General features: G+C 44.4%; 1 protein-coding gene across 3 annotated transcripts in view; it reads left to right on the forward strand.

The window, feature by feature from the left end:
* FRMD4A (FERM domain containing 4A) overlaps positions 1 to 27,090 on the forward strand; it is a 576,901-nt gene that overhangs the window by 137,193 nt on the left and 412,618 nt on the right. Inside the window, exon 1 of one of the 3 annotated variants that reach the window (XM_074358298.1) lies at positions 988 to 1,058. The exons of the other annotated variants lie outside the window; for them this stretch is intronic. Within the exon in view, the coding sequence (XP_074214399.1) occupies positions 1,026 to 1,058 (33 nt within the window). The 5' untranslated portion in view covers positions 988 to 1,025. Of the gene's footprint in view, positions 1 to 987; positions 1,059 to 27,090 lie in introns of those variants that run through there. 3 annotated transcript variants of the gene reach the window in all.

Genomic DNA, 27,090 nt, shown 5'->3' on the forward strand with positions numbered 1-27,090 from the left:
GCAGGTGTCACTTGTATGACGTAGAGATTCTGAATTATTTCCGCACAGAGAATTTCTCAAGCATAAAAAAGTTCCAGAAAATCTCAATTTTTTCCAATTCAGTATGCCCTGACCCAGGTCTTGGCAATATTTTTTCACTGTCTACTTTTTACCAATGACCAGCGATGCTGAATGAAACACTCAATCTTGGTTTATTTGGAGTCCTGGATGGCACACACACTTAATATTTCATGCTCAGTTGTTCAGGAACCAAGTCCATAAATCTGCTTTTGAAACTTTTCCGAAGAAGAGGCTATGCCTCTTCTTTGGAGAAAAAAAAAACACATCTGACCAGACAACAATGAAAAAAAAAACAAAAAAACCCAGTTAACTGTCCAGATGTTAACACTGGGCTTAACAAATAGGCATCTAGAAATATCCAACTGGTGAGATGTCTTTTTTGGCTTTCTGCACCCCAGCCTGAAAACCAGCTGGGTAATGGTGGCTGTCTGGGTCCCCATCCCTTAAAAGAGGGATGAATGAGTAGCTCCAGCAGTGCCTTTGGCTGTCAGCTGGAGAGGGAGCGGCTGCAGGGCTGGGGAGCCACGGGGGATGCGCAGGCACAGCCCAGCCCCCCGTGCCTCCTGTCCTGGGTGAGCTACCCCAGTGGTTTGGTGCAGATCACTGTTCTCGGCTCAAATGCGGTCCCTAAGACAGGGTTCATTTGTCAAGTGAGCCTGGTACACACAGAGCTGTAGGCAGATTATGGAAAGAGAGAGGGAGGAGAGGGAGGGCGGGGAGGGAGAGCGCGGGAGAGAGAGAAAGAGAGAGGGAAGAGGGTGAGGAGAGGAGCCGGCTTCTCTGGAACAGTGCTTTTCAGGCACTGGGGATTCAAGTTAGACAGGGTGGCGGTGCAGCGGCGCCACCGGGGAGAGGGGAGTGACCGGGGACTCCCGGCATGGCTCTTTTCATGTGGGATGCTTAAGGACGGCGCGCAGAGAGAGTAACTTGGAGGAGAGAGAAACTGGCATGAGGATTCTGCCAAAATGGAAGGGCTCCTGTCTCCGATGAGGACGAAGGTAAGGGAACTGCCTCTCATGTCTTTTGATTCTGCTTGAAGCTACAGAAAAGGCGGCAGAGGTGCCCGGAGCCTCTGTGAACGGGAGGCTCGCTGAGCTTTTGTCTTGTTTCAGAACTAGGCTGGCGAATGCAACCAGGTCTCTCAAAGAATAGGCTTGCCTCGAAGGCGGCGCAATCGCTGGGAAGGGGAAGGCAGGGTAGGGGGAGACAACCATCTGTCAGTGTGGACAATGGGAATCTTAGTAAATGAGTTCTCCTCTCGGGTGATTAGACAGCCATATTTTAGCAGGATTTCCAATCACTCTTCCTTGGAGACGGCAACCCTCCTCGGAGCTGTTCGTTGCAGGAAGTACCAATTTCTCAGGCTGTATTGCTCTTTAGCAGAAAGAGTAACACGTTTTTAAAGCAGAGCATGCCCAGCGCCTACTCGAAATATCCCCTTTCCTCCTCCTCCTCTCCAGAGCCAGAGAGCCAGGGAATCCTCCATGGAAAGTAGGTTAATGGATTCTGGAAGCCAACGTGTTCTCAGAGAACTAACTACCAGACCCGCAGAAAAGAGTCCAGTGCACTAGGCTAGCCTGACGTCTAGAACTCGGTCCTGTAACATTTAGAGACGCTCATGGGGAAACTGCTCCTGGTGTCCAGGAGGCTCTGGGAACTTGTTCTCCTGGCCTGAGTTTGCTTTTCCACTTGAGAAAGGGATGCCTTGAAGATGGGGGCATTAAAAGCTCAGATGATGCGGAGTCTATTTGTTAGCTATTACATCCACATATAACTCTGATAGGTGAACCAAAAGTCCTAAACACAAGAAATAGTACCTTCAAAAAAATCAGAGGGAAATTGGCTCTGTAACTACACAGCAGAGTTAAAGCCAAAAGACTAAGGCTTTGGTTTACCTCGCCTCTTTGATGCTCCATTTAGTGATTCCAACACAAATAGATTCTTGTCATTCACCATTTTTTTTCCTGCTAATTAATGAGCATGACCGCAATGTTCCAAGAGAATGTTAGACCTAGGATGTTAACCATGAAAGCCTCCCATCCTTTGGGAGAGCTCCCCGTCTCCCTGCTGTGTTCCCCCAGTTGTTTGACAGTCATTCATTAGAAGGAGCACCCCAAGTGAGTTTATTACCAAAGGGTCTAATCCCAGCCCCTTGGCTGGTTGTCTGGCTGCCTGATCTCCAGCAAGATCCCCTCTGTGACCCATTTGTTCCCCTGGAACGTGTGGCTGATGTCGAGATGGTCACACCTCAATTTTAGATGCTGTGGAAACACACGTGGTTTCCTACCCTGTCCACCACTGCAGAGAGTGGCAAATGGCATTGGATTCCTCTGTCTCTTATTGACAGGGTTGGGGTGTGAATGCTTTAGGGGATGACTTGAAGATCTGTTCATTTGGCCAGATTTTGAAATCGCTGGCTCAGACACTCTATCCCAGTCTTGTGCACTGTCAGGCTCCCATCAGATCAGTGGATCTGTGCTCATAATCTCACGCAAACACAACTCTCCTAGACTTGGAGGGGAGTTCCCAATGCAAATGAATCAGGACCTAAATGCTGTGTAAATCACACCACAGGCCGATTAAAACAGCATGCTCTCGTGGGGGGAGATGGATGTCAGGGGGTCAGGCTACTCATATATTATGTTTATTGGTTTAATTCACATCATGACTTGTTCCTCAACCATTATATCACTGACTGAATATTGAAACTATGGTGGGGAGGTGGGTCCCACCAGAGTTCAAACATAGAATCTCTGTGTAGCAAACTGACTCTTACTCAATTCCATTAATTTTTTTGGTTTCATGGGATGTGTGTGTGTGTTAAATTGTTTCTGTGAATTCTTTTTAAATTTCTTTATTTCTGACTCTGGAAATGGATATTTCCATATTGAGGATTCAAATTACATTTGAATTTAGTACCTTAAAGTATCATCATGACTCAGAGAACAAGACCCGACTGTGTTGGAGTCAAAAGGAGATCCCTCTGATGGGCCTCAGCTTTAGTTCCATAATTGCTCTGTCCTGTGTTGTTGAAATTACCCAGTGATTTTTTCAGAATTTATCTAAAGACTTCCATCAGTAGCAGTGTGTTGCCATTCTTAAACTTTGACCCACATTATGTCTCGTGAAGTCTCTTCTGAAATATTTTCCCTCTTTTGTAAGGTTTTAGCTGGAAGTGTCTGATTTCCAAGTATCACGATGGGTTGGACAAAGAATGTCTCCTAACACTAAATGTTGCTGTGTTATGGTTACTTAATAACTTCCTGACAGTTTAAAGCAAGTGTTGAGGTAAATTGAACCTCATGCCGTAATTTCATTATGCCATGTAATAGACTTAACCAGTCCAAATCATGGGTGCTTAATGCATTTTTATCCTGGGATTTGCATAATTGGCATATAAATATGCATGAGATTAACTGGAAGTGGCAAAAGGAGGTGGGCAAAATGTTCACGAATGTTCAAAGCAAGGCATTTGCAAAGAGCACGTGCCATCTCCTGGGTGGTGGCCACACTTGACATACCTAGAAACAGACAGGGTGACAGCTGGCCTCTCCAAGTCACAGTCAGTGTGTTGTCAGTGATACAGGGACTCACCATAGCTTTTGGCTCGTGGCTGGATTCACTTGAGTTCCCCTCTTTATTTTTCCTTTTATATATCATGCCATCTCAGAGCGTGTCCAGGCTGATGGATATACTTCTGACCCGTCTCCTAGAGGGGCCACGGCACAGCCTCAGGATTCTAACCATAACAAATGATGTTTGCAGAGGCTGGGGTGGGGGTGGGGGTGGGGGCAGGGTAAAAAGGCTCTGATTGAGTCGTTTCTCCTATGAGGGTAAAGGAAAGCATTTTATAATTAATCTTCTTTGTGCACTTTTTCAGTGTGTCCTTTTTTAATTCGATTTTTAATCCTCTGCCCTTCCTAATTCTCTCTAATCTTCAGTGCACTGCCTCCAGTGAGGGAGGCTGGCAAAAAATTCCTCTCCTTCTCAGCTTCTTGGGATTTTCTGCTTGCCAATGCTTGCTGTAAAATTTGCAGGAGGAGCAGAGAGAGGAGGAGAAGAAAGGGAAGGGAAGGGGAGAGGAGGGAGGGAAAGGAAGCTGGCTTGATTAAAGGTCCATCTTTTTGTTTTCCTTTTCAGTTTTATTGAGATGTAATTGACATACAGCACTGTGTACACTTAAGGCATAAAACCTAATGATGATGTATGTATATATTACAAATGATCATCACAATAAGTTTATTTAATATCCATCTCCTCATATAGTTACCAAAAAATTTTTTTCCTTATGATGACAACTTTCAGGATTTACTCTCTTAGCAACTTTCAAATATAACATACAGTAGTGTATGTTATACATGCTGCATGTGACATCCCTGATATTTATTGATCTTATAACTGGATGTTTGTACCTTTTGACCACATTCCTCCCATCCTCCATCGGCCCCCCACCTCCGGTGACCACAAATATGATCTCTTTTTCTGTGAGTTTTTTTTTTTAATTCCACATATGAGAGACAGCACATAACATTTGTCTTTTCTCTGACTTATCACACTTAGCATAATGCCCTCAAGTTCCATCCATGTTGTCACAAATGGCAGGATTTCCTTCCTTTCTATGGCTGAATAATATTCCTTTTTGTGTGTGTGTGTCTAAAGCAATTTCTTTATTCATTCATCCATTGATAGCTGGGTTGCTTCCACGACTTGGCTATTGTACCTAACACTGCAATGATCACGAGGGCACATATGTCTTTCTGAGTTTGTGACTTCATTTCCTGCAGATAAATACCCAGAAGTGGAATTGCTGGATTACATGGTAGTTCTATTTTCAATTTTTTGAGGAACAAGAGGTCCATCTTTTATATCTAAACAAAGTTATAGCTGCGTTTTCTCAGGCGCTTGCATGGTAAATGGGTTGAAATTAACTTCTCTACGAAGGATGGAGTATTAACTTTGAAAAAAGTTTCATTTGACAGCTTAGTAACTGTTATGTGTGCTAACTTGGGTTTTTCGAGTACCAGGATACTCTTGCCCTTAAGATCTGCTTTCCATTTACAATTAGCTAATTCCTCGGAAAAGGTACTGTTGATGTCCAAACCTCCCTGATTTCGGCCCCAAAGATATTGTGTCATTTATTACACTTGAGTTACTTTTTTTGAAGGAATGACTTCTGATCTGTGGCACAAAGTAGTTTCCTAAGGGAAGTCTTCTGAAAGGATCAGGCCATTTATGAAAGGGAAATGGAAACCGAGCTGATAAAGAGGAAGCATTTGATATTAACACAAGAATTGTGTCCGGCTCTTGTGCACCCACGCAGCTGCAGCGAGTTCGAGAATGACCCTCCTCCACCATACTGCAGTTCTGGAAACACATTAGATGTGGATATAAGATGTGAGCCGCCTAAAATTATAAATAATACCGAGAGCGAAAGAAATAATCAAGAGTGCAGGCAAAGGCTCCCCAGCTCTTTAGGCCAGTTATCGCACAGTATACGAGACCCTCCAGGTCACTTAGAATTACGCTGCGTCTGCTTGAAACTTTGTCAGCGCTCTGTGGAGACGAGCATTTGAAATGACCCGTTGTGTCTACCCGCTGGATGTGGAGATTCCGGTAAAATATTGGAATCTCCCTTTTAAAGAGCTCTTTGAACTGGAAATCAGTAAGGACTGAAGAATGGTGTAGTCTGAGTAGGGAAGACTAAGGAGGGCTTGACAATGACTTTCAAACACATTAAATATACACAAGATTATTCACCAGCTAATGACAGGCTATACTTTATCTTAATGGAGGCTTAGCTAAGAGGAAAACCACTGGAGCTGAAACATGACAGCTGTAGATTCAATTCAAGGCAAGGTTTCTTGGCATCAAAATGTTTTCCTGAGAAAGCTTTATACAGTTTCCAGAAGCTTCTGAGACAGGTAAGGATGATCCTACCTGCAGAGCCAGGAGGAGCCTTCAAGACATGCCTGGTTTTTATGACACTGTGAATTTTTACCATAAAGCCAATAAAACCAGAAATAGGTTTGGCATGCATCAGATTCCCCAACAAAGCTACTGTAGCACATTTATTGAACTACTCGACTCAGGTGGGGGCAAACAGGAAACAACTTTACTCTTTCTCAAACACCACCTTTTAAGGAATCTGTGAATTAACGGACAGGAAGCTGGGGACTAGGGGACAGTTTATTCGGTCAATGAAAGAACATGCACCAGGCAACACAGCCTTTGTAATCAGACTGTGGACGGCCTTGAACTCCTGTAGGACCTGCAGTTCACCTCCAGCTCCGCCACTTGCTAGGGTGTAAATTTTTGGAGCCTCAGTCTCCTCGGGTGTAAAATGCATACAGTGATGTATTGACCATAGGTTGTTGTGAGAAGTCAGTGAGACAATGGCTGTAAGTTCTGGGCACAGCATAACAGATGTTAGCTGTTATCGATGTATGAATAAATAGCTGAATGAATATATACAGAAAAGCAAGTCTCATGACAAATGTTTAGAGTGAACTGTCATAGTCGTGCGCACGAGTAGGAAAGGCAGATGACCTGTCTCAGAGACGATGCAGTTGGCTGAAACACAGAAGGAGGGCCCCTCCCGCCTGCAGGACCCCTGTGAAGTCAGGCCTGAACCTGTCAAGGTGCAGCTCCAAGAGCGCAGAATAAAACAGATGCCTTTACAGCATAAATCAGCCTTCATTACCTTCAGGTCTTTCACAGCAAATAATTACGATAGGTACATTGTTTAGAAGAAAAGATGGTAGATTCAGCTTAAGCCGGAAGGTTTCCTCTCCGGGACCTCGAGAAAATCACTTTCCCACTCCGACACTTGGTTTTGTCATCTCGTAACTGACACCTTAATAAAAGAACAGTGTTTTCTTTTGTGCTTTAGATCTTGCAAAGTTGAACATGCATGACCTAAGGTGGTCTTCCCTGCCGTAGTTCCAAGCCCCTAGGAGGAAAGGGCTGGAAGCAGACAGGCACAGGGATGCCTCTGCCTGGTCTCCCCAGATGGACCAGCTCTCCTGTTTCCCAGCAGGGAGGCTTGGTGCTTTGAGACCAGGCCTGGGCAAATGCAGGAGGCAAGGCGTGTTCCACATGCCAGAAGGTAGATGAGAGAGCCAGGAACAGACCGCAAAACGGCCTAGTAACTTTTGGGCTTTCAGAGCTATGGTTGCTCTAAAGCCTTTTCCATTGGGTACCAACAAAAATCCTGTCGGCCCAGGAGGTTTTATGAAGTCACTGAGGAGGCCGCCTGGAAGGCCCTTGGAAGGAGAAAAGGCACGGGCCATCGGCTTCCTCAGATGGGAAAGCAGGACCCCAGGTGGCCTCACCCAAGGGCTGGGAAGCCAAGCTCCCCCTGCACTTGATAAAAAGCAGACAGACCAGGGCTCTCCAGCCGCTGACCCCATGCTGTATAATTAAACGGGGATATGAGCATGGCAGGTGAATATTAACATGACTGAGGGACGGGAGGGAGTGAGATGACGATTTCTGAGCATTTTCTGATACATGAAAAATGGGGAGTTGATTTACTTGTGGTAATTCTGCTCATTTCCTGGTCAGATCTCTTTGCTACATTCCAGGCAGGAGAAGAGATCTCTGAACAGCAAAGCTGCTGAGTGGGAGAGAGTAACCTGGTAGGTCCATCTTGTTCACCTGCTATCCATCCAACAAGGATTTATTAAGGGCTCGGATCAAGTGTCAGGGAGAAAACTTATTTCCTCCTTTCAAGGTTATACAGACAAAAGGGGGCGTGTTAAAGGTCCCCAAAGCAGACAAAGCAACCCAGTCCCTTTCCTTTGAAAACAATCTGAGCTCACGCTCTCCAGGCTGGAAGCAGGGGAGAAATGCTGTTTCCATAGGCCACATTCCTTTCCACCAAGTGCGATGCTTTAATACAAGTGGGTGATAGCAATCGGATAAATTCACTCCACATTGCTATTCACAGGGAATTACGTTAATGGTAACAACTGAGAGTCTTCAAAGGGAGGAAGAGGCCTCAAGGAAGATCTTACTGAGTCTTGGAAGGTTTCCTTTATCTTCAGTGAAGAGCATGAACTCCGACATATTTTCTAAATGGGGAAACTGAAATGTAGTCATTTCTCCTAAGATTTCCAAGTCAGGCACCGTATTTAACACTAGGATAAACAGTTTAGAAAACACAGCGGAGGATATTACAAAATTTGATAAAGCCCACAGTCCTTACTTAAACAGTTAGCTTTGAGAACTGGAATAATCCCACGCACATACATGGACTTTCTATTCTTATTCTGTCTCTACAGATTTTTGGTGGGAGATTCGTATTTAGTGTGTGTGTGTGTGTCTGTCTGTCTGTTATTCACTTTCAAAACTGATGCTTCTGAAAGCGATGCCAATGCCAATGTTTATGGTAGGAGTGGAGCGGGATTTAGATATTATCCTACAGGTGATAAAACAACTTTTAATTTCTTTTACAGGTTAAGATCATGGCTAGCCTTTGGGTAGGGCCCTTGGGTAAGTCTAGTATGGCTAGACTGGAAAGATATTAACATTTACCCTAAGTTACTTTGTTTCCAATCTTAGGGATGAAAACATAGTATGTGCTGAAGATATGTCGTAACATATACCCAGGGGTAAAAAGTGTGTAAGGTTTCTAACTCAGCACTAGCCAATAGCAATATAATTCAAGCTACAGGTGTAATTTAAAATTTTCTAGTAGCCTCATTAAAAAAAATAAATAAAAAGACACAGCTATAAGTAATTTTAATAATATCTTTTACTTAGCTAAATATATCTAATATATTATCATTTCCCCATATAATCACTATCAAAACTATGAGTGAGGTATTTTACATTCTTTTCTTACACCATCTTCGAAGTCTGGTATGCTTACATCATGTCTCGACCCAGATGAGCCACATTTCAAGGGCTCAACCGCTGCACATGGTTGGTGGCCACCATGCTCGATGGGGCCATTCTAACTGATCTATGGGTACAGCCGAAGAAGCCGTAAAGCTGGGACTTGCCTCATCCTGGTAAATAGGTGGATTACAATTGCTATTCTGATAGCTTATTTTGACAATGTCGTCTGTCCCCACAGCTATTTGGTCGTTGGGATTTTGGCACCACCCAGGACCTCTGGGACAAGCATATTTGGTGGGATGAATGCCCAGGGTGCTTTGACCTCAGCAGTCAAAGCTGACAGTCACACACAGAGAATGAGTTAGCTCAATGCCCTCATCATGCAGGAGGGACAGAGGGTCAGGTCGGAGGGGACATGTGGACACAGAGGAACAGGGAGCAGTTCTAAGAGGTTCTCAGGGTTGTTTCCTACACTTTCCTCCCAGTCAATTGCACATGAATCTTGAGTTGCTTCTTTCTTGCCATTCCAACTGTTGTTTCAGACTTTTCCCTTTGGTTTAATCGCATTCCTGTGGGGATTTTTGGTAGCTCATTGCTGCAGATACCAAGGCACGCTGTGGAGAGGTATTATCAGCAGGGGGAATGTTCTCCTCCCCTCTCTCCAAATAACAGAGTCCAAGGTCTTGGCCTTGCTGATCCTGATTATGTGAGGCCTCAGGGACCCCTGCCCCCAGCCTACACCTCTCTCTCACACACCCACATAGTTGTTTGTTTCTGCTGTTGTTTTTATCACTCCCTGGATATTCCGGAGACATTTTAAACTTAATACACACTCAGGCTGCTCCTCCCTCTGTGTCCCTGCCTCACTCAGTTGCAGCCCCTCCGTCCAGGGTCGAGCCAAAAACCTGGCCTTTACATCCTCTCCTTTGCTCGACACTTCACGTCCCATCGGTTTCCACCCCACCCCCGTGTGGTGGAACTGTGTGCACTGTGTCTCATGCCATCCCTTCCTCTGCATCCACGTGGTCATGCTCTGGTGTGAGCCACCATCTTTTGGCTGAATTCTTGTTGTGGTCTCTTCACTGGGCTTCTGGTCTCCAAGACTCACTCCCTCTAATCCATCAATTTATTACTGAGAGAGCCACTGCCTTTAGAGACAAACCCAATTATGCCATTTTTCTTTCAAAATGTTTCTCTAGCAGCTCCCATTGCCTAAGAAAGAAGAACATACCATGCCCCCCCCCGCCCCAAGCATGACATTCAGGTAGTCAAGCCCCTCCCTGCCTGTCCTGTCTCCACTGCTGCCGCTGCCCCCGGGATGTTCTGTTCCAGCATTGCTGGTGTGCCACCATCATCCTTGGCTCCCCTGGCCTCTGTGTCTTCGCACACGCCCAGTCTCGTGCCTAGATTCAGCTCTCCTCCTGTCTTGCCTGAAAATTCCATAGTTCTCCCCACAGTAACTCAGCTGCCCCTTCTTCCATGAATCCTTCCCTGAATGGAGGTCAGAGTTCATGACCCTTCCTTTCTCATGACTCCACTATCACACCCACACCCCCAGTACACACGTCACACTTGCTACATGGGTGTCCAACAGCTCACTGTCAAAAAAAAAAAAGGCAAAACCACCATCTAAGGATTAAGCTTTCAGGCTTGTTCCACGTGGATAGTAAGTTTGGCTAGAGGCAGAGTTGTCCTTTCATTCACTCAACATCTGCCTCGTGGCCAGGGCGTGCTGTACCAGGGAAGCTGATATTCACCTAGGGACCCAAGTGCCAGGTACAAATGACCAGCGGGCCGTTGCCCAGCTAGAACAGTGCGGCTCACCTGTGGCAGGAGCTGGGTCGGTGCTGACAGTGGCTGAGCGCCAGTATGGTGGGGCCAATGAGGCCATCTGCTGGGTTCCACCCATTGTCATCACCGCACAATTAAGTGTTTTCATCCCCATTTTAAAGCCAAGGAAACTGAGGCTCAAGAAAGTCAAGTAACTTTCCCAGGACCCCACAGTCTTTGTAGGGCTGCAGCCAGGTTCTGAACCCTTACTAGGCCTCAAATCCCACATTCCTTCCTCGTACCAGATGCCTCCCAAATCTGTAACGTGGTTGGTGGTGTTGCATGATGTACAGGTGACAATGGTCTGGTTCCTCGGGAAGAAGAGAAAGGATGAGCCAAATAACAACAGGTCCTGGGCTTCACTTGGACACAGAGATAGAACAAGAGCCAGGGGAAGACTGTGAGTTTCTCTGCGTAAGTCCAGTTCCCACAGCATCGGAGCAAGCACTGTGTGTGCCCTCTTACTAGTTTGGTCTGATGTATGAGACCCCCTTTGAGGAGCAAAGGGGGCTTGCTTTGCCACTTGGTTCTAGGTTCAGTTAAGGCTTCACTACAGCCTTCAAATCCAAACCCCAAGGCTCCCCAGGGTGAGTTTTGTCCATGCAAATATACATGTCCATTTTCTCTGCTCTCCTCTATCAAACAAGTGAAGCCACGGCAGCAATAAAAGCAACTGCTTTGATGGGTGTATTTCCTCTAAGAAAACACTTATCCAGATTGCTGTAAACTCTCTTTCGCTTTGCTGACTAATGTTTTCATGTAGAGAGTCTTGATGGGCCTATGAGCCTCTTTGTTGGGCCCAGTGAGATCATCAGGCTAGGCTTGTGCCCAGGTTTACAAGCTATGGTCCAGGAGCACCTAGGAGTCTATGGAAACTTCAAAGGTTTCCATTAAAGTATTTTCCAGGCACAGTTGAGTTTAATGTAAGATGGCTGATTTGCTAAAATGCCTTATTTATCTTGACTTATTGCAGGCATACAAAAACTCATAGGGTATAGACATATGTACCTGAATATATGCATCCCTCAGGTTAAGAAATGAAACATTGCTAGTAGAGTATTACCCCTCTCCTCACCCTCCCAGAGGTTACGTCCCTCCTGAATTTGGTGTTTACTGTTTCATCCTTTATTTATATTTTTATGACCAATGTTTGTAATAAGTCAGTGAAACTGTATGTATATTTTAGTGCTTTCCAGAGATGGTGCCTAAGTGTATATATTTGAAGTTTGTGACCCTTCTGCAACTTGGTCTTTCCACTCAACTGTGTGTGTGTGAGTCACCAACATGGACATGTATGGCTGTAGTTCACTCATTTCCCTCCTGAAGGAGTTGTTGAGCACAGCAGTGTGTGCCTACATCACAAGTCCTGTATCCATTCTCTCGCGGGTGAATATTTCCCTCGCATGCTTTTTGCAGTCATTGCAAACAATATTGCCATGTCCATTCTTGCATATATCTCCTTGAATTCATGGGGGAAAACTTCCCCAAGGTCTACGCTGGGAGGGGAATTGTGGGGCTGTGAGGTAGAGACATCCTAACAGTTACTAAATTGCTCTCCAAAGACAGTGACCATCAAAACACGTTTCATTTCCCTGTATCACACCTCTCTTTTCACCGTGTTCTGGAGTTGGTGTATCTGTGTGTAGTTAAGGATGACACCAAAAATAGGAACGGTGTAAATGTCTCTGTCTACACATAGAACATTTGTTATACTTGTTGTATTGTGTCCTGAGGATGAAGGTGAGCGAGGTATTTGATTACCTCCCTCCAGAACCTCCATGACTTTCTACGCTAACATGTGCTTTCAATCTCCTCATCCCAATATGTCACTAATGTGTGTGCGTATGTCTACATGGCATTAATCAGTATGGCCTGATCTAGGTTTACTTGATTCTACTGGGGTTTTTGACATGTGCTCCTTTGCTCTGTCCTTTACCTGAGAGAGAACATATAGAAAAAGAAATTTACATAAAATTCATGAAACTGTAACAAAACCTACTAGACCGTTCATAAAGCCAATTCCGCCTCCTTTAAAGCTGTCCAAGGAAGGAGACTCTCCATGTGGAAATGGATAGCAGCTAATCCATTGAGCTTTCATTCCTTTCATCTTGAGGTCCAACTTCCCCGGGGAATCACTCATTATTTATTTGCCACCACTCTTAGGCTGGCCTCCGGGACACTGTTACTAGCACTGCTTCTCAGGGGCCTCTATGGGAAGTTTAATTTTTATGTTTCAACCCAACTATGTTTAAAACACACAGAGGATGAGGGGATTGTGCACCATCTGATGACCACCTCATAGCTGAGCATCAGCTCACGATTGTACCTTCCACCATATTTCTTTCAGGCTAATGAGGAAAGAACAGAGATTTACTTAGTGACAAGTGTATGGTTCTGCCAAATGCAGGCCAAGGGCATCACCCTGCATTATTAAAGGTTTGCAAGAAAAAGAATGGTAGGAGAATTGACTTTTCACCCAGCACATGGTAATACAGGCATGTCACACTCAAAAGAACCTGCCACGTGGGAGTCAGGAATGCATTTATGCTAAGAGCAGCAATTTAGTTTTGGCCGAAAAGTGCCATCATCAAGTTAAATCGATGATGTTGATTTGAATTTTATTGATTTTATACACATGTGTGTGTATTTAATTTACAAATTTAACTTTAGAATTATGTAAGAACTCTAAGCATAAAGAGATTATCTTTTTTTTAATGGTTGCGCACATGTAAGTAAGTAAAATTATGATAAAAATTAAGTTAAGCCAGCACTGGAAGTCTGGGAGTAGGTTATCCTTGAAAAAGGTCCACGTTTCTGAAATGAAATCAAACCTCTCGGTATAGCTGAGACACAGATGGCACATTTCCCTGTGACTTTCTCATCTCTCTCAGGAGGACTCAGTCACTCATCTTCAGCATCAAGTCCTCTTGGATTCTCCTGTTTGTCCCCTTCTTTGGCAGAGTCGTTCTTCACCACCTGCAGTTCCTGCAAAGCTGCTGGAAGCTCCCAAAATCCATACCTTAGAGTTTGAAGCCAAGAGAGAGACAGATGCTCCCTGCCCAACTTATCTGGGATCACTTCCTGTTTGTCACTTCCTGTTTTAATCAGGTCCAGTCCTGTGTTTCAAACATAGATCATTTAAGACAGGGACTTGGTTACCCAGATGCTGGAAAAGTGAAGAAGCTGAACAGGGGATGGTGAAGTGGCAGCAGGAAGCCACTGTCCCCTCCAAGAGGCTGTAGGGACCAAGGGAGGAGGCAAGGTTACCAGACCGCACCAGCCTAAGCCATCTGTCAGGAGTTAGAGTCCCAGCAGTGGCTGCCTGGTAGGAGCCAAGTTCATGGAGGGAGAGACAGCCAAGGAGAGGCAGCACCACTAGAAGCAGAGAGAAAGGGATCTCCCTCCAGTCTTCCCTCACCACTCCCCACTGACAAAGCCAACAGCCAGAGACCCTGGGGATGTACCTGCCTGTGACACCGAGCAGGGGAAGCGGGGGAAGCAGGCACATGAAAGCTTCCCTCCCAAGTTCCGGTTTTTGTCCTTTGACCCTCCACTTCTCTCAGATAACTGGCACAGGGAATGACACTTTATGGGTGACTCCCCCTCTGGCAAACTGGTATGGCCTCACTCTATGTTGGAAAAGGCAAATAAGATTCTTACTTTGTACCAGTTTGATTGGTGGCTGTGGCTGCCTGTGTCCCTGTGTTGATGTTCCTGTGGCTCTGTCCAGTTGGGAAAAGAGTGACTGATTGATTGATTGATTGATGGATAATGTCTGTCATGAGCACAGAGGGGGGAAATCAGCACTCATGTTTGGTATATATCATCTCTAGCTTCCAGCTTTATCCGAAAAATCATTCAGGAGACAACATACAAAAGTTAGCATTTGTATGTCACAAAGGTGAATCCTAGTCTACAAGGGTAGATGTGCAAGAATGGTCATTGGTTTATTTTCTTAAATTGAATTCATTTGAATCTAAGGCTTCATCCCTGTAGATGGGCAGAGATTTCACTCTCGTCAGTCTTTTCATGTGGTGCATGGAAAATGGGAGAAGACCTCTCTCCTCCAGTCCAATGTGGTCACCTCTGAGCACTCACGGTCAAGTGTACATGAGGCACGTTGGGTAGCTCTCTGCTTCCCTGCCTTGTGTGGGGCCCTAGAGCCCAGAGTCCAGCCTTCCCAGCAGCCCCCTGCTGCCATCTCCCCCTTGGATCTTGCCTCCTTCCTGGGGCTCCACCAGAGGGTGGGGTAAAGATCTCTATTGCTCATGGAAGCACCTGGACTCTACCTGCATCCTAGGCTGGGAGGAGTCTCTCCTCTCTACATTCTAAAGTGCAAGATGCTCAATAAACAGGGTCCAGAGGGAAGACATTTGTCCCCAGGTGTCCCCTTGGTCGGTGAGACCCAGATGCCAGCCAGATATTTTTATTTCAGTTACACGGACTGAGTTATTCTCTTTAGATTTCTTTCATGGGAATACATGAGTGTATCCTGGTTTGGCTACGTATCTATCTATTTTCTGGCACCAACTGGTGTAATAAAAGCCACCATAAAGGCATTACATTGCCTTCTGTTTGTGTTGCTCTGAGTCTCATTCTCTCACTCCTCCCCCTGGGAACCCTGGCAGCATCTTTTCAATGAGCTGGGTTTTAGGAAACTAGAAACTGGGGTAGAACGTGTCCTGCAAGCCACTTCTGCCTTTGGGCTGGTATGGAAACTTTCCTTAAGTGAGGAGCACAGGCGCCTTTGTCAAACAAAGAGAAAAATATAAGGAGAAAAGAAGTTAATGAAGCATCTCCAAAACTAACCTACAGCATTTCCAAGAAGCACACCCGGGGGTGGGAGGGAGGGAGACAAGGTTACAGGGAGGATGGGCTGCTCTCCCTGTAGAAGGTTCTGTTCCCTCCACTCGGACATTCACCCTCCTGCAATGGGCAGACACCGTTCCAAGCACAGGGGCTGGATAAACCACCAGAACTAACTCATGGAGCTTCGAACTGAGAAGTCAAGGAATTTCCTCACCTCTGAGTGGCCTGTGAAATCCCCAGGCATGTGACAAATTCAATGCCTAGGCTGTCACTAAGGTGTGATTCTCAGCTGAGGCTGTTCAAGAAAAAGCGCATAGTCTGCAATTACAAGGGGTTTCCATGAATGAGTATGAAATCCGTGGAGTCATTTGCAGAGTAGTTTTTAAAAGTGCTGATATATTTTTACCTTGTTTCATTAGCTAAAGCTTCCTGGGAGAGGAGGCGGGAAGGGAAATGGAAATGTGTAGTTTGGGGTTCCTGGCAGCAAGCGTGTCTCCTAGGTAACCACATGTGATGGAGTGCAGTGGGCTCTCCAAAACGTAAGGGGAGGACTGAGAAATATGCAGGCAGATATGCCCAGGGAAAGAAAAAAATAAATCATTGGCTGAGCCCCCACGGTCTTTAATTAATAAAGAAAATACTCTGTTCTTAGTGAACTCTTTTGAGACTGCTGATAATGTCGAGGTGGGTATAGTGCAAGAGAAGTAAAAGCAGGTGTGTTGGCTGGACATGAACACAATCTAATCCCATTAGTATGCAAAAAATTAAGCAATGTACAAATGAAATAAAAGCATCATCTCGCCTTCACTGTCACAGCGTAAATGAAAATAACCATCTAATTATCATCTGAGAATGAAGCTGGTACTACTTACTCCCTATCAGCAAGTCAGAGGCGTTGGTTTATTTTGACCAATGGCGGCCTCATATGAAATGTATGAAACGTGCGAGATGTCCCTGCTCCTTCATCTCCTTCCTTTTGTGACCAACAGAATAAACCTAAGACCTAAATGAAAGAGTGCTGGCTGGGATGGGGATGCCACTTGGGGACGGGAAGCCTACTATGTTAACCCCCCATCCTCCATCCTCCCTGAGGGTGGGAGATGGAGCTGGCTCCGTGTTTAAGGGGATGGGAGGGGGCTGTTTAAAACACATTTACATCAAACCTACTGGATATTTCTATGCCTCTAATATAATTAACATTGAAGTATTAAGTACATTATGGGAGGAATCCAGTTGCCTGATGAATGTGGTCATTTCTTTTTTCCCACATGTTTTCCGTTACATCCCTAAGACTTATTTATTTTCTAACCAGAAGTTTGGACCTTTGGACCCCCTGGACCCAATTTACCCACTTCCCCCCAACACACACCCATATCCCCGCCTTTTGCAATTACCAATCTGTTCTCTGTATCTATGAGCTTGGTTTTTCATTTGGGTTGGTTTTTTTTTTTTTTCCTGTCTTTGTTTTTATTTTACTTTGTTTCTTTAGATTCCACATATAAGTGAGATCATACGGTACTTGTCTTTCTCTGTCTGACTTACTTCACTTAGCATAATGCCCACGAGGTCCATCCATGTTGCCACAAATGGCCCAACTTCATTCTTGTTTCATGGCTGAATCATATTTCATTTGTGTGTGTGTGTGTGTATGTATACACACGTTTTCTTTATCCATTCATCCATTGATGGACACTTAGTTTGTTTCCATATTTTGACAATGTTTCCATATCTTAAAGTGATGGGAATATTTAAAAGACATTTACATCAGACCCACTGGATATGTCTATCCTCTATAATTAATATTGAAACATTAAGCATGTTATGGGAATCATCGAGTTGCCTGATGAGTATCATACTTTATTTTTCATTTCAAAATCTTCTATAACATGGGTTTTCTGTGAAAATAATGGTCCCTGGAGGACTACAGTTTAACTGCAAACAGGTACAGCTCATTAAGTTTTAAGAACTTGGCTTTTGACTTCTCATGATATTTGCGGGTTCTTAGGATCATTCTCATCAATATTTTGTCATTTCTGTGCTTCAGTGTGTGAATTGGGTTTATCTTCAGTGATGTGTATATAAACATATATTATAGCTCAATTGTAATTACAAGTGTGTGAGTGTTTGCATATATCTGGGTTTGTATGTGGGAAGTAAAATCTTGGTGTAAATCTCCAATAGTCTAAGAAACACATTAGCACTAAAGTCTTGTCCCAGATTTTAGCATTAAAAACTCTGGTTCTATAATTCCTCAAAGAAACAAGGGTAAGATTACTTTCATTGTTTCTTTAAAAAAGAGGAGTTTTCGCTGGATTTTAACACACTTCAAGAATGTCTTCTTTGTTCATTCATTGTTTGCAAAGGAGATTTCCTGGTTGAGACCATGGTCAATTGATGGCCATGAGTTCTGATCAAAAGAATTGAAAAATGGAATGGTGATTTCTCTAAAACAAATGAAAAGGATAAGACAGTCCTGACATGTAAATTTCCTGGAGCTCATTAACCTGGAAACAAGACAAAGGCATTTAAAACACTTTATATTTTTTTCAATATCTGACTACATCTCATGGACTCCAGAATGGTAAATAGGGTGTGTTCACTCTTCCAGTGCGTGGTGGGTCTGATCCTTCCCCAAGACTTTCTGGGTAACAATGTACCACAGCACAAGACGTATTAGTAGAGGGTGTACCTCTTAAGAGAATAAGAAGAGCCCTTAAGAACATTATTGAGAATGTTCTTAGGAGATTACTGGAATTAGATTATCCTCAAACACCTGGTATAGGAAGACTTTCAACCATTCACATTTTCACAGATGAGGAAATGGAGGCACAGAAACCTTAAGTAACTATCCCAAGATCACATAGTAAGTGGAGGAGCCAGAATCTGAACCCAGACAGTGTGGGTCCAGAGAGCTACATTCTTAGTAAATCTCTGTGGCATCTCTGGTCTGGAGGTGTGGTTTCCCCCAGCATTTAGCGCCAATGGATTCCCATTAGGAACATAATGGATACCCATCAGGGTTGGCACTGGACCTTCTCACCCCCACCTGTCCTTCAGACTCTCACCTGCTTTGATTCATAAGCTCTTCTTCAGCTGCAGGTTGGCATGGGGAAAGGAAAATTTGTATCTTTTCCAAAAGATAATATGTCCTAGGGCTCTGAAATCTGTAAAATCCAGGCCATCTTTCAGCAAACTGACCTGTCTGGCATTTTGTTTATTTATTTTTATACCTTGTGCCTCAAAATGAGTTGAAACAGCATAATAAAGACTTATACACGTGCTTACTAAATGAAAGTAGAAAATTGCCAACCTAAAAAGGAAATGAAGCAAATTGACAATTATATTTACTATAATTAATCATTAATGTCATTTGCCCCTGACTGATCACATTCAAAACTGTATATGTATTTTCAATCCATCAATCAACTCATGTGTACTAGGAACCTACTATGTACCCAGCAAGCGCTCGGTACTCTCGGTGAGACAAAGATGTTGATGACATGGGTGTTTTAGACATGGCTAGATAGTGACATTAAACCTCAGGGGAAGCCTGGTCCTCACGAACCAAGAGTAGAACAAGATGACAACTAATGCAGGGGCCATATTGTGTCGGAAGTGGTATACGGGCTCTGAGAAGCGAAAAGCCAGTCTGGTGTGGGGGAGATGTTCCCTAGTCTCAGGATTCTAGCAGGTGTCATTTACCTCATTACTTATTGGTAAGCGCCATGCTAATAGGGTTGGTCAGGATGGTAGACCCTGTCTGCCGTCTACTGCATTGTGTCCTGTTGTGTTGAACTGTATCGTGTTGTGACGTTATCAGACTCATAGATCTTAGGAGGAAATGCCCATCCTGACCACCTTCCCCACAATGTAGGAATCTTCTTCCCGTATCATTTCTGTCACATGGTCATCTAGCTGCTGCATCTAACGTCGTGGAGGAATGATGACAAACAGGAGAGCTCATGTTTAACGAGCACTTCTGGTGAGCCATCTTTTAAGCATCCCCCATGTATCAGCTCACTTAACCCTGACACTAGCATTAAGAGGTAGGTCCTGTTACCAGCCACACACCAAGATGAGGAGGATGAGGCACAGAGATGTTACATAATTCGCTTATGGTCGCAGGGCCAGCGGACAGCAGCGCTTTGGGCCACCAAGCCGTCTGAGATGCTGATTCCATTTCTAGATTGTATTGTTAGGAAAAAGTTCCAAGGTTCATCTCAAATCCACCTTCAAGTGCCAAGACCCACTGATCCTGTTTCATATCAGGACAGAGTAAGCCCGCTGTTCTTCCAAATGAAAACGTTCCCAAACCTGGGTCAGAGAGCCTAGTCCTTACTTCTAAGGAAGGGGGACACACCTCTAGGTTTTGTTTTTGGGTTTTTTTTTTTTTTTTTTGGATCAATTTCTGTCTCTCAGGCAACATTGTGAGAGATTGAGTACCTGTTTTCTGGACCCAGAGAGCGTAAGTCCAAATCCCTGTTCTGCCAAACAGCGGCTTTGTGACCCCGGAGGTGATGCTTAACCTCTTGGTACGTTGATTTTCTCACCTAGTAATAGCACATATAATTTTTGAAGCTATAATTACTGAGCTCATAATAAAATCTGCCAAATAGCTCCATCATGACGTTCAGATTGTTGAGTGTGTGTGTATAACACAGGGGCTAGCACATCCCAAGTAGGTGTTATTATTCCAACCCCAACCCCCGAACCTGGGGGGACGATCTCTCAAGAGCAGTACTGAGAACTGGCCACAGATAGGATCTGAGACCCTGAGTGCCTCCATGACCTGCATGTAGAACTCAGTTTTCAAATCAGTGAGCGCTAGTTAATTGTATATATTATCTCGATGTGGGGAAGAGAGTGGAAGAGAGTAAAGAGTTTGATCTGGGCGAGGTTAATTATGTGACTCTTCCAAAGAAACTCAATAAATCAGTGACAGAATTAGGGTTAAGACTCTGGCTTCCTGTGGCTTTCTTGGTCACTTAGCAATCCGACACTGTGGCCGCCCCCGCCGCCTGTGAGCTATTCGGGCTTATTTCACTTGTGCGTGTCTACATGTGTTTGCTCTGCTTCTGCTTCTTGGTGTAAGCTGACACCTGTTCATGGCAAATCAGGTCACCCCAGAAATGAACCTGGAAGTGACATTGGATTCTTTTCCCTTCTCTGCCACCAACATCTCATCAACCACCACCAATTTTCTCCAGCACTCAGGAAAACAAAGGAGTGGCATTAGATGTTTTCAAAGGAACTTTTAGTTCTAAGGGTTTGTCTTGCCAAGCTGGACAGTAGTTAAAGCAGTGAAAACAGGTTTTAATCAGGACCTATTGCAATAGGGGAAAAGGGAAGGGAGTGCCATTCCAATACAGCAGGGACAAGTGGGGATTTACAGCTGAGGAACAGAGAGGGGAATATGTGGATAGAAAATTACTAAGAGGAGCCTTTGGGGTAAGGGAAGATGCCGGCTAAACTGACCCGATAGGGTTCTTGCTGAAGGCAGGACAGCGTGATCAGACATCACCTGAGGAATCTGATCAGATATTGACATGATCAGGCCTCAAGGGTGGGGATTCTAAACCAGCTTGGCGGGAATCATGCTATGGTTGGGCGATGCAGGCCCAACAAGGGCACAAGGAGGGACACTGAATGTCAAGGCCTGGAGGGTTTAGAGGAGCCTGACTACAGTGTAGTGAAGGAGTCTGTGTCAGTTTCCATGTCTTTGTCTCAATCCAATCACTGCCGTCTCCAGGAATTTCTCTTGAACCCATGTCTTTCTTGGTAGTGTCCCATTCATCCGTCTCCATCACCCAATCACCCAGCCCCAGGACCAAGTTGAATGTGGAACAATTCCAGTTTTTCTCATTCCAAAGCTACACCCTGTTCAACCCAAGGCTTGGGAAATGGTCCCCTCTCTTTCAGGCTCAGAGGCGGCCACTCCATCTATCAGAACAAATTCCCATATGGTCCCCCCAGCACGATCGTACCCGCTTGAGTGACACAAATCGTGCTGAGACAATTACCAAACACAAAAAGGCCACCGACAATAGGGAGAACAATGCTGTAAAGACATTAATTGCCAGTGGGCTGGTTTAGAGCAGACATCCATCAGGGTTTCGTAATTCTCAATTTGGAGAATGCAAATCGTGTGATGCAGACCAAAGATAATTATTTGCACTGTTTGAAAGATTCACCTGTTCACACTGGAGATTTAAAAATAAGAAGGAGCAAGAGAAATAAGAAAGAGTCCCATGAGCTATGAGTCTCTTGTTGTCCCCGCTGCCCTCTCCCTGACCCTCAGAACCCGTTCCCAGGGGAGTCCGTGTCCCTGCCCCTTGAAGGCACTAGTGACCATGTGATGGATTTGGCTGCAGCTCCCAGGAGTAATGCTGATTTGCATTTATACAACCTAAAGTCAAGTGAATGAACTTCAAAGGAAGAAATTTTGAATATTAGCCGGCAGGTGGGAGGACTTTGAGGGGGCCCTCAGCATGTAGGGGTCCTTTCCTCCACTTATGTGTGTTACCCACACTTCCACATCTCTTCGCTTTCAACACTTTACTCCAGCTCTGTGACATTCTCACCCTTTGTCCTGACTTAGGGGAAAAGATACACTCCTCTACCTTTGTGTTCCATTTTTATTACACCACCAACCTTACTTTGGCAGCCAGACAGGGCAGGAAGATCCCAGCTCAGCTGTGTAGAAGGTCCAGGCTTTCATTCTACCCATTAAAATACTCTCTGACTTTAAGGACTTCTATGCTCTGTGATCTCATTTTCTCTCATCTGTAAAGGAGGGTGTTGGGTTATAGTGTCGCTTAAGGTCTCTTCCAGGTTGGAAAGTCCTGGTGCTGGTCATGATTCACACGTTGATTTGGGGGAGCTTATTGTGTGCAAACTCTTTAAATCCATGTCCTAGGACCAGATTTCCAGTTAGGGATGCATCTATCTCAGTGTTCCTGCTGCTCTTAATTCTCTTAGGGTATATGATGGGTTTTTGACAGCATTTGTACTCTAAGAAGCAGTCACCATGAGATTACAGCTTTCGAAGGGTCAGCATTTTACTAGGTCATATTTTCTGCTTAAATTGCTTGACAGTTTCCCTTAATAGCAGAGAGGACACTTTGCTTAAAAAAACCCGTGCTTGACAATTTAGAGAATGTCACCAGATCATGTGGATAAATGATGCCTGCATCTTGAATGACCATCATTGCATGACAGAAAGGAAGCATATTAAAGGAGTTAAAGATGGGAAAGCTGGAACTTTCGGCCAAAAATAATCTTTCCTGTTAGTAGCACATTTGTTTAAAAAACTTTTTTTTTTAAATTCTTTGTAACGTCTCCATCTATGAGAGCTTTTACCATATATTACTGATCCTAATGAAAAAGCAGTCATCCAAACTCTGCTTTTTTTTCATAAACCTCCCTCTGTGGCAATATAGCCTATTAGAACAAATGTAGACATTTTGTGATGTTTAAAGGAAAAAGGGATTTTTCAGTCAACCAAACTGTGGAATTCAGTCACTATGCCAGGTATCAGAGGATCCAAAGACACAAGAAGCTGGTAATATTGTGGATCACACACACACACACACACACACACATGTATACACACTCTTTATATATATATGTAATGAGGTTTATTGTAAGAATTGGCTTTTGTGACTATGCAGGCTGACAAGTCCCAAGATCTGAAGGGTGAGTTGGCAAGCTGGAGGCTCAGGAGACCCAGTGGTGTAGTTCCCATCCAAAGGGCTGCCAGCTGGAGACCCAGGGAGAGCCAGTGTTTCAGCCCTAGTCAGAACGCAGGAAGAAAGCAGATGTCTCCTTTGGAAGGCAGTCACCCAGGAAGAATCCCCTCTTACTTGGGGCAGGGTCAGTCCATTGTTCTTTTCAGGCCTTCAACTGATTGGATGAGGCCCACCCACATGAAGAGGACAATCTGCTTTATTTAGTCGACCCCTTTGAATGTTAATCTCATCCAAAAACACTCTCACAGACACACCCAGAATAACATTTGACCACATATCTGGGCATCCCGTGGACCAGTCAAACTGACACAAAATTAACCATCACAGCCTAGGCAAAGACAGCAGTGACCAAATGCTCTGTGTTTCAGGATGAGCCTCCTGACCTGAGAACTGGTAGGAAGTGGGCAATGAGAGATGAGGCTGAATAGCACAATGTCCTGTGGTGAAGAGACTTAGGTGCCTGGCTCTCTGGATCTCTTTTTCTAACTTGTAAAATGGTGATAGTGTTGCAGAAAAAAACGTGTTACAGCTCAGTTGTGACAGCAACCTGGATCCAGGCGAGAGACCAAGCAGCACTCAGAGTTGGAGAACTCAGGTTTATTACACCAGCAGGCCAAGAAGAGATAGCACTCCAAGCTCTGGACCCCATCTGTGGGTTTACACAGGCTTTTATAGGCTGCCAGTTTACACTTTGCAACATCATATGCAAATAAGGTATAACAAAAATTGACTAATTAGGAACAAGTGTTATAGAAATAACCAATCAGGAGTGAGAGAAATAACCAATCAGGAGTGAGAGAAATAACCAATCAGGAGTGAGGTCAGGGAACCAATAGACTATTAGGGGTAAGTAAGCTGTTTCAGAGCCAAAAAGTGAGATAGAGCCTCTGGGCCAGGGAACCGGATGGCGCTGGCAGGAGAGTAGTGGCCCTGCCTGGGGGGCCTGCTGGTCTTTTTATGGGGTGTCCCACCTCAATACAAACTACTTACCTAACAATTGCTGTGAAATTTGAATGTAGTTCCTGAAATGACTCCTGCAGTGGCTGGGATATACTGTGTGCTCCATCAGTGCTCATACATTTCCTTGCATCTTCTGGGTGGGAACCCCTACAGGCTCCTTCTCTCCTCATTCCTGGGGTACAGGCTTCTGATGATGTATCAGATCACCATTGTCTCTTAAGCTCAGAAAACGTGTCCAGTCTCCATCTCCTTGAAGTCTTCCTCTCCCTGGAGTCTGTCTTCTTACTGGTACCCCTCTCTGCCCCCTAGTCTAGCCCCTTTGGACAGATGCCCCTTTGGGACAGGCTCCCATTGCCCTTTGTGGCTGAGTCTCTGCTGTCCTTGGGCAAGTGCTGGCCAGTCACTGGCCATTTGGCCTGACCCACACCCCAAGCCAGAATTCAGAACCCCTGGTCCCCTGCTCTATCTGTGAAGGGTAGAGACAACTCCCTATTTCTCAGTAATTCAGGCTTTTTTTTAATAGAAAATGGGGGTAGTGAAGGGTGTTGAGTAGAACAATGACATGTTAATTCACGCACACACACACATACACACACGTGTATTTAAAAACAGTCCTGAGTTAAGGGAAGATGAAGTGATGGTCATTCCTTCTCATTCCCATAAAGATTTGTGTTATCACCATATAGAGGGAAGATGAATCCACAGTAAGGTAAGTTCTAAGGAGAAGCCTCCAGGGCCTCCAATATTTCAGGAGAACATACATGAAAAGGAACACACAATGAATGATCAGAGAGAAGAATCAAAATAAGGGGGGGGGGGGCGGAGAAAGAGTTTCAGGTAGAAGGAATTGGTGCCTGTCTTTAGAGGTCAAGGATAAAGGAGATATAAAATTTGATACTTCAGATCTTCAAGTCCTCATACATGGCAGTGAGGAAGCTAGCACCCATCTCAGTAGGTTGTAGTCAGTGTTAAATTACATGTACAAAATACTTAGGACATTCCTTGACATAGATACTTAATCCTTATTTAAAATATATTTTCCTCACGCTAGCCTGGAGCTTTGGATTTAGGTATCTTTCAGAATATATAGGGATATAATTTAATATGAGTAATAAGGAAACTAAAAAATCCACTTGTTGAAATCTATCTTTCAGACATAGGATCTCTAAATTTTTCAGCAGTAGGTGAACAAGGAATGAAGGTAATGAATTCTAGCATATGTATTCATAGAGATTAATTTTAAGGCATTTCCAGGAGGAGGATTGAACCAAGTCTGAAGACTACAAAGCCAAGAGTAATAATATGTCTTGCAAGAAACATATTTTTGATAGAACTTATTCACTTCCTTGGTCAGTGGAGAAAAGAGCATTGTTTAGTCCCTGATTTCAGCAAATTTTAGTGTGGCTCACTTAAGAAATAAAATGATACAGTTGACTTAAACACACACACTGTGAAGTAAAGAGTACTCTTAAGATGCTGTTTATTTCATGACCATTGTCTCTCTGACTTCCTACCACTGTCAAAGTCATCCTTTGTTCGCCAGTTTCCAAATGACCATTGGTTTTATTTGCCATGCATTTTTTTTCTGCTTCTGCTCTTTGTGTGCAGTTATAATACAAACAAGGATGATTACAACAATGTTTAGCCACCAGTAGGAGATAGGTACTTTCCACTCAGAATGGGTACTGCTCAGAGCATTGGAGCAAGATTCTGAAATCCCTAGTCATCTGGATCACAGAGAGGCTCAGAGGTCCCAGGGAGAGGACAGGGGTGACTGGGCAGTCAAGCTGTGGGACAAGGGCACTAAAGTGTTCCAGGCTGTGGAGCTCAAGAGAATGGCCATCTACAAACCAGTAGGGAAGTGTGTCAGCATTTTAACAAATATATTTCCAGCAGTTGTATTAGCAGGCTATCAGAGATGCTAGTAGATAGGTTAAAATGAACTTTCTTCCAGTCTGTTGTCCCAGCAGCCTTAGGAAGATAATAAAGCAGGTTGAACTTATCTATTCTGCTAGCACTGTCATCAAACGCTGACTGCATTACCAGAACTACATCGTTATCTTGGGGGGAAAGGTGAGCCCCCTACAAGGCTGTAGGGAGTCTTTTCTAAGAGACACAGTTGGAGTCAGCCACTTCGCCCTGCCCACCATATTGTGAAATCCTGGAGAACCAAGGCACATCTTGGGCACCTTGGTGTCGCCAACACTTAACACTGGGGCTAGGCACACAGAAAGTTTGTGAATGAATACACAAGCTTATTCCTGATTCCTTCAGAATCCAGAGCTGGTTGAAGACTCAATGACCCATTTTCCATTCCCATTCAGTAAATATGTTGGTCATCTTTTGGTCTCTTGGCTTCCCTGCTGGGATGCTGAAATGAACTTTATCTCTAATAATAGCTTCATATCAGGAACAAAATGCCCACCCGTGCTTACTGGTATGGTTAGTGCAGAACAAGGCTGTTCAAAGATTTTGATGTGCCCAACTCCAAAATGCTTCCCAGGGAAAAGGCACTTGGGGCTTAAATATTCCTATAAGAGAAGGAAAAGAGGCAGGAACGAAAACATTTTCCGATAGGATGACAACTAAATTAGAGAAGGAAGAAGGAGGGCAGCAGAACACTCTTTCATATTTAGAGCTGGAAAAAGTATATAAGCAATTGGCAGCTAATGAGAAGAGAGATGATCAGAGAGGGGTGAGGGAGCTGGGGTCGAGGGAGAGCTAGGAACCACATCTTGGAGGTGTTTCAACGCAGTAAGAGCCAGGCTTCCTGGGCCACGTGCATGAGCACTTTTCATGCCTCCCTATTCATCTCCACGCAACTCCAGTCACGCCACTCCCA

This window comes from Camelus bactrianus, chromosome 35 (assembly GCF_048773025.1).
Source record: "Camelus bactrianus isolate YW-2024 breed Bactrian camel chromosome 35, ASM4877302v1, whole genome shotgun sequence".
NCBI classification, from domain to species: domain Eukaryota; kingdom Metazoa; phylum Chordata; class Mammalia; order Artiodactyla; family Camelidae; genus Camelus; species Camelus bactrianus.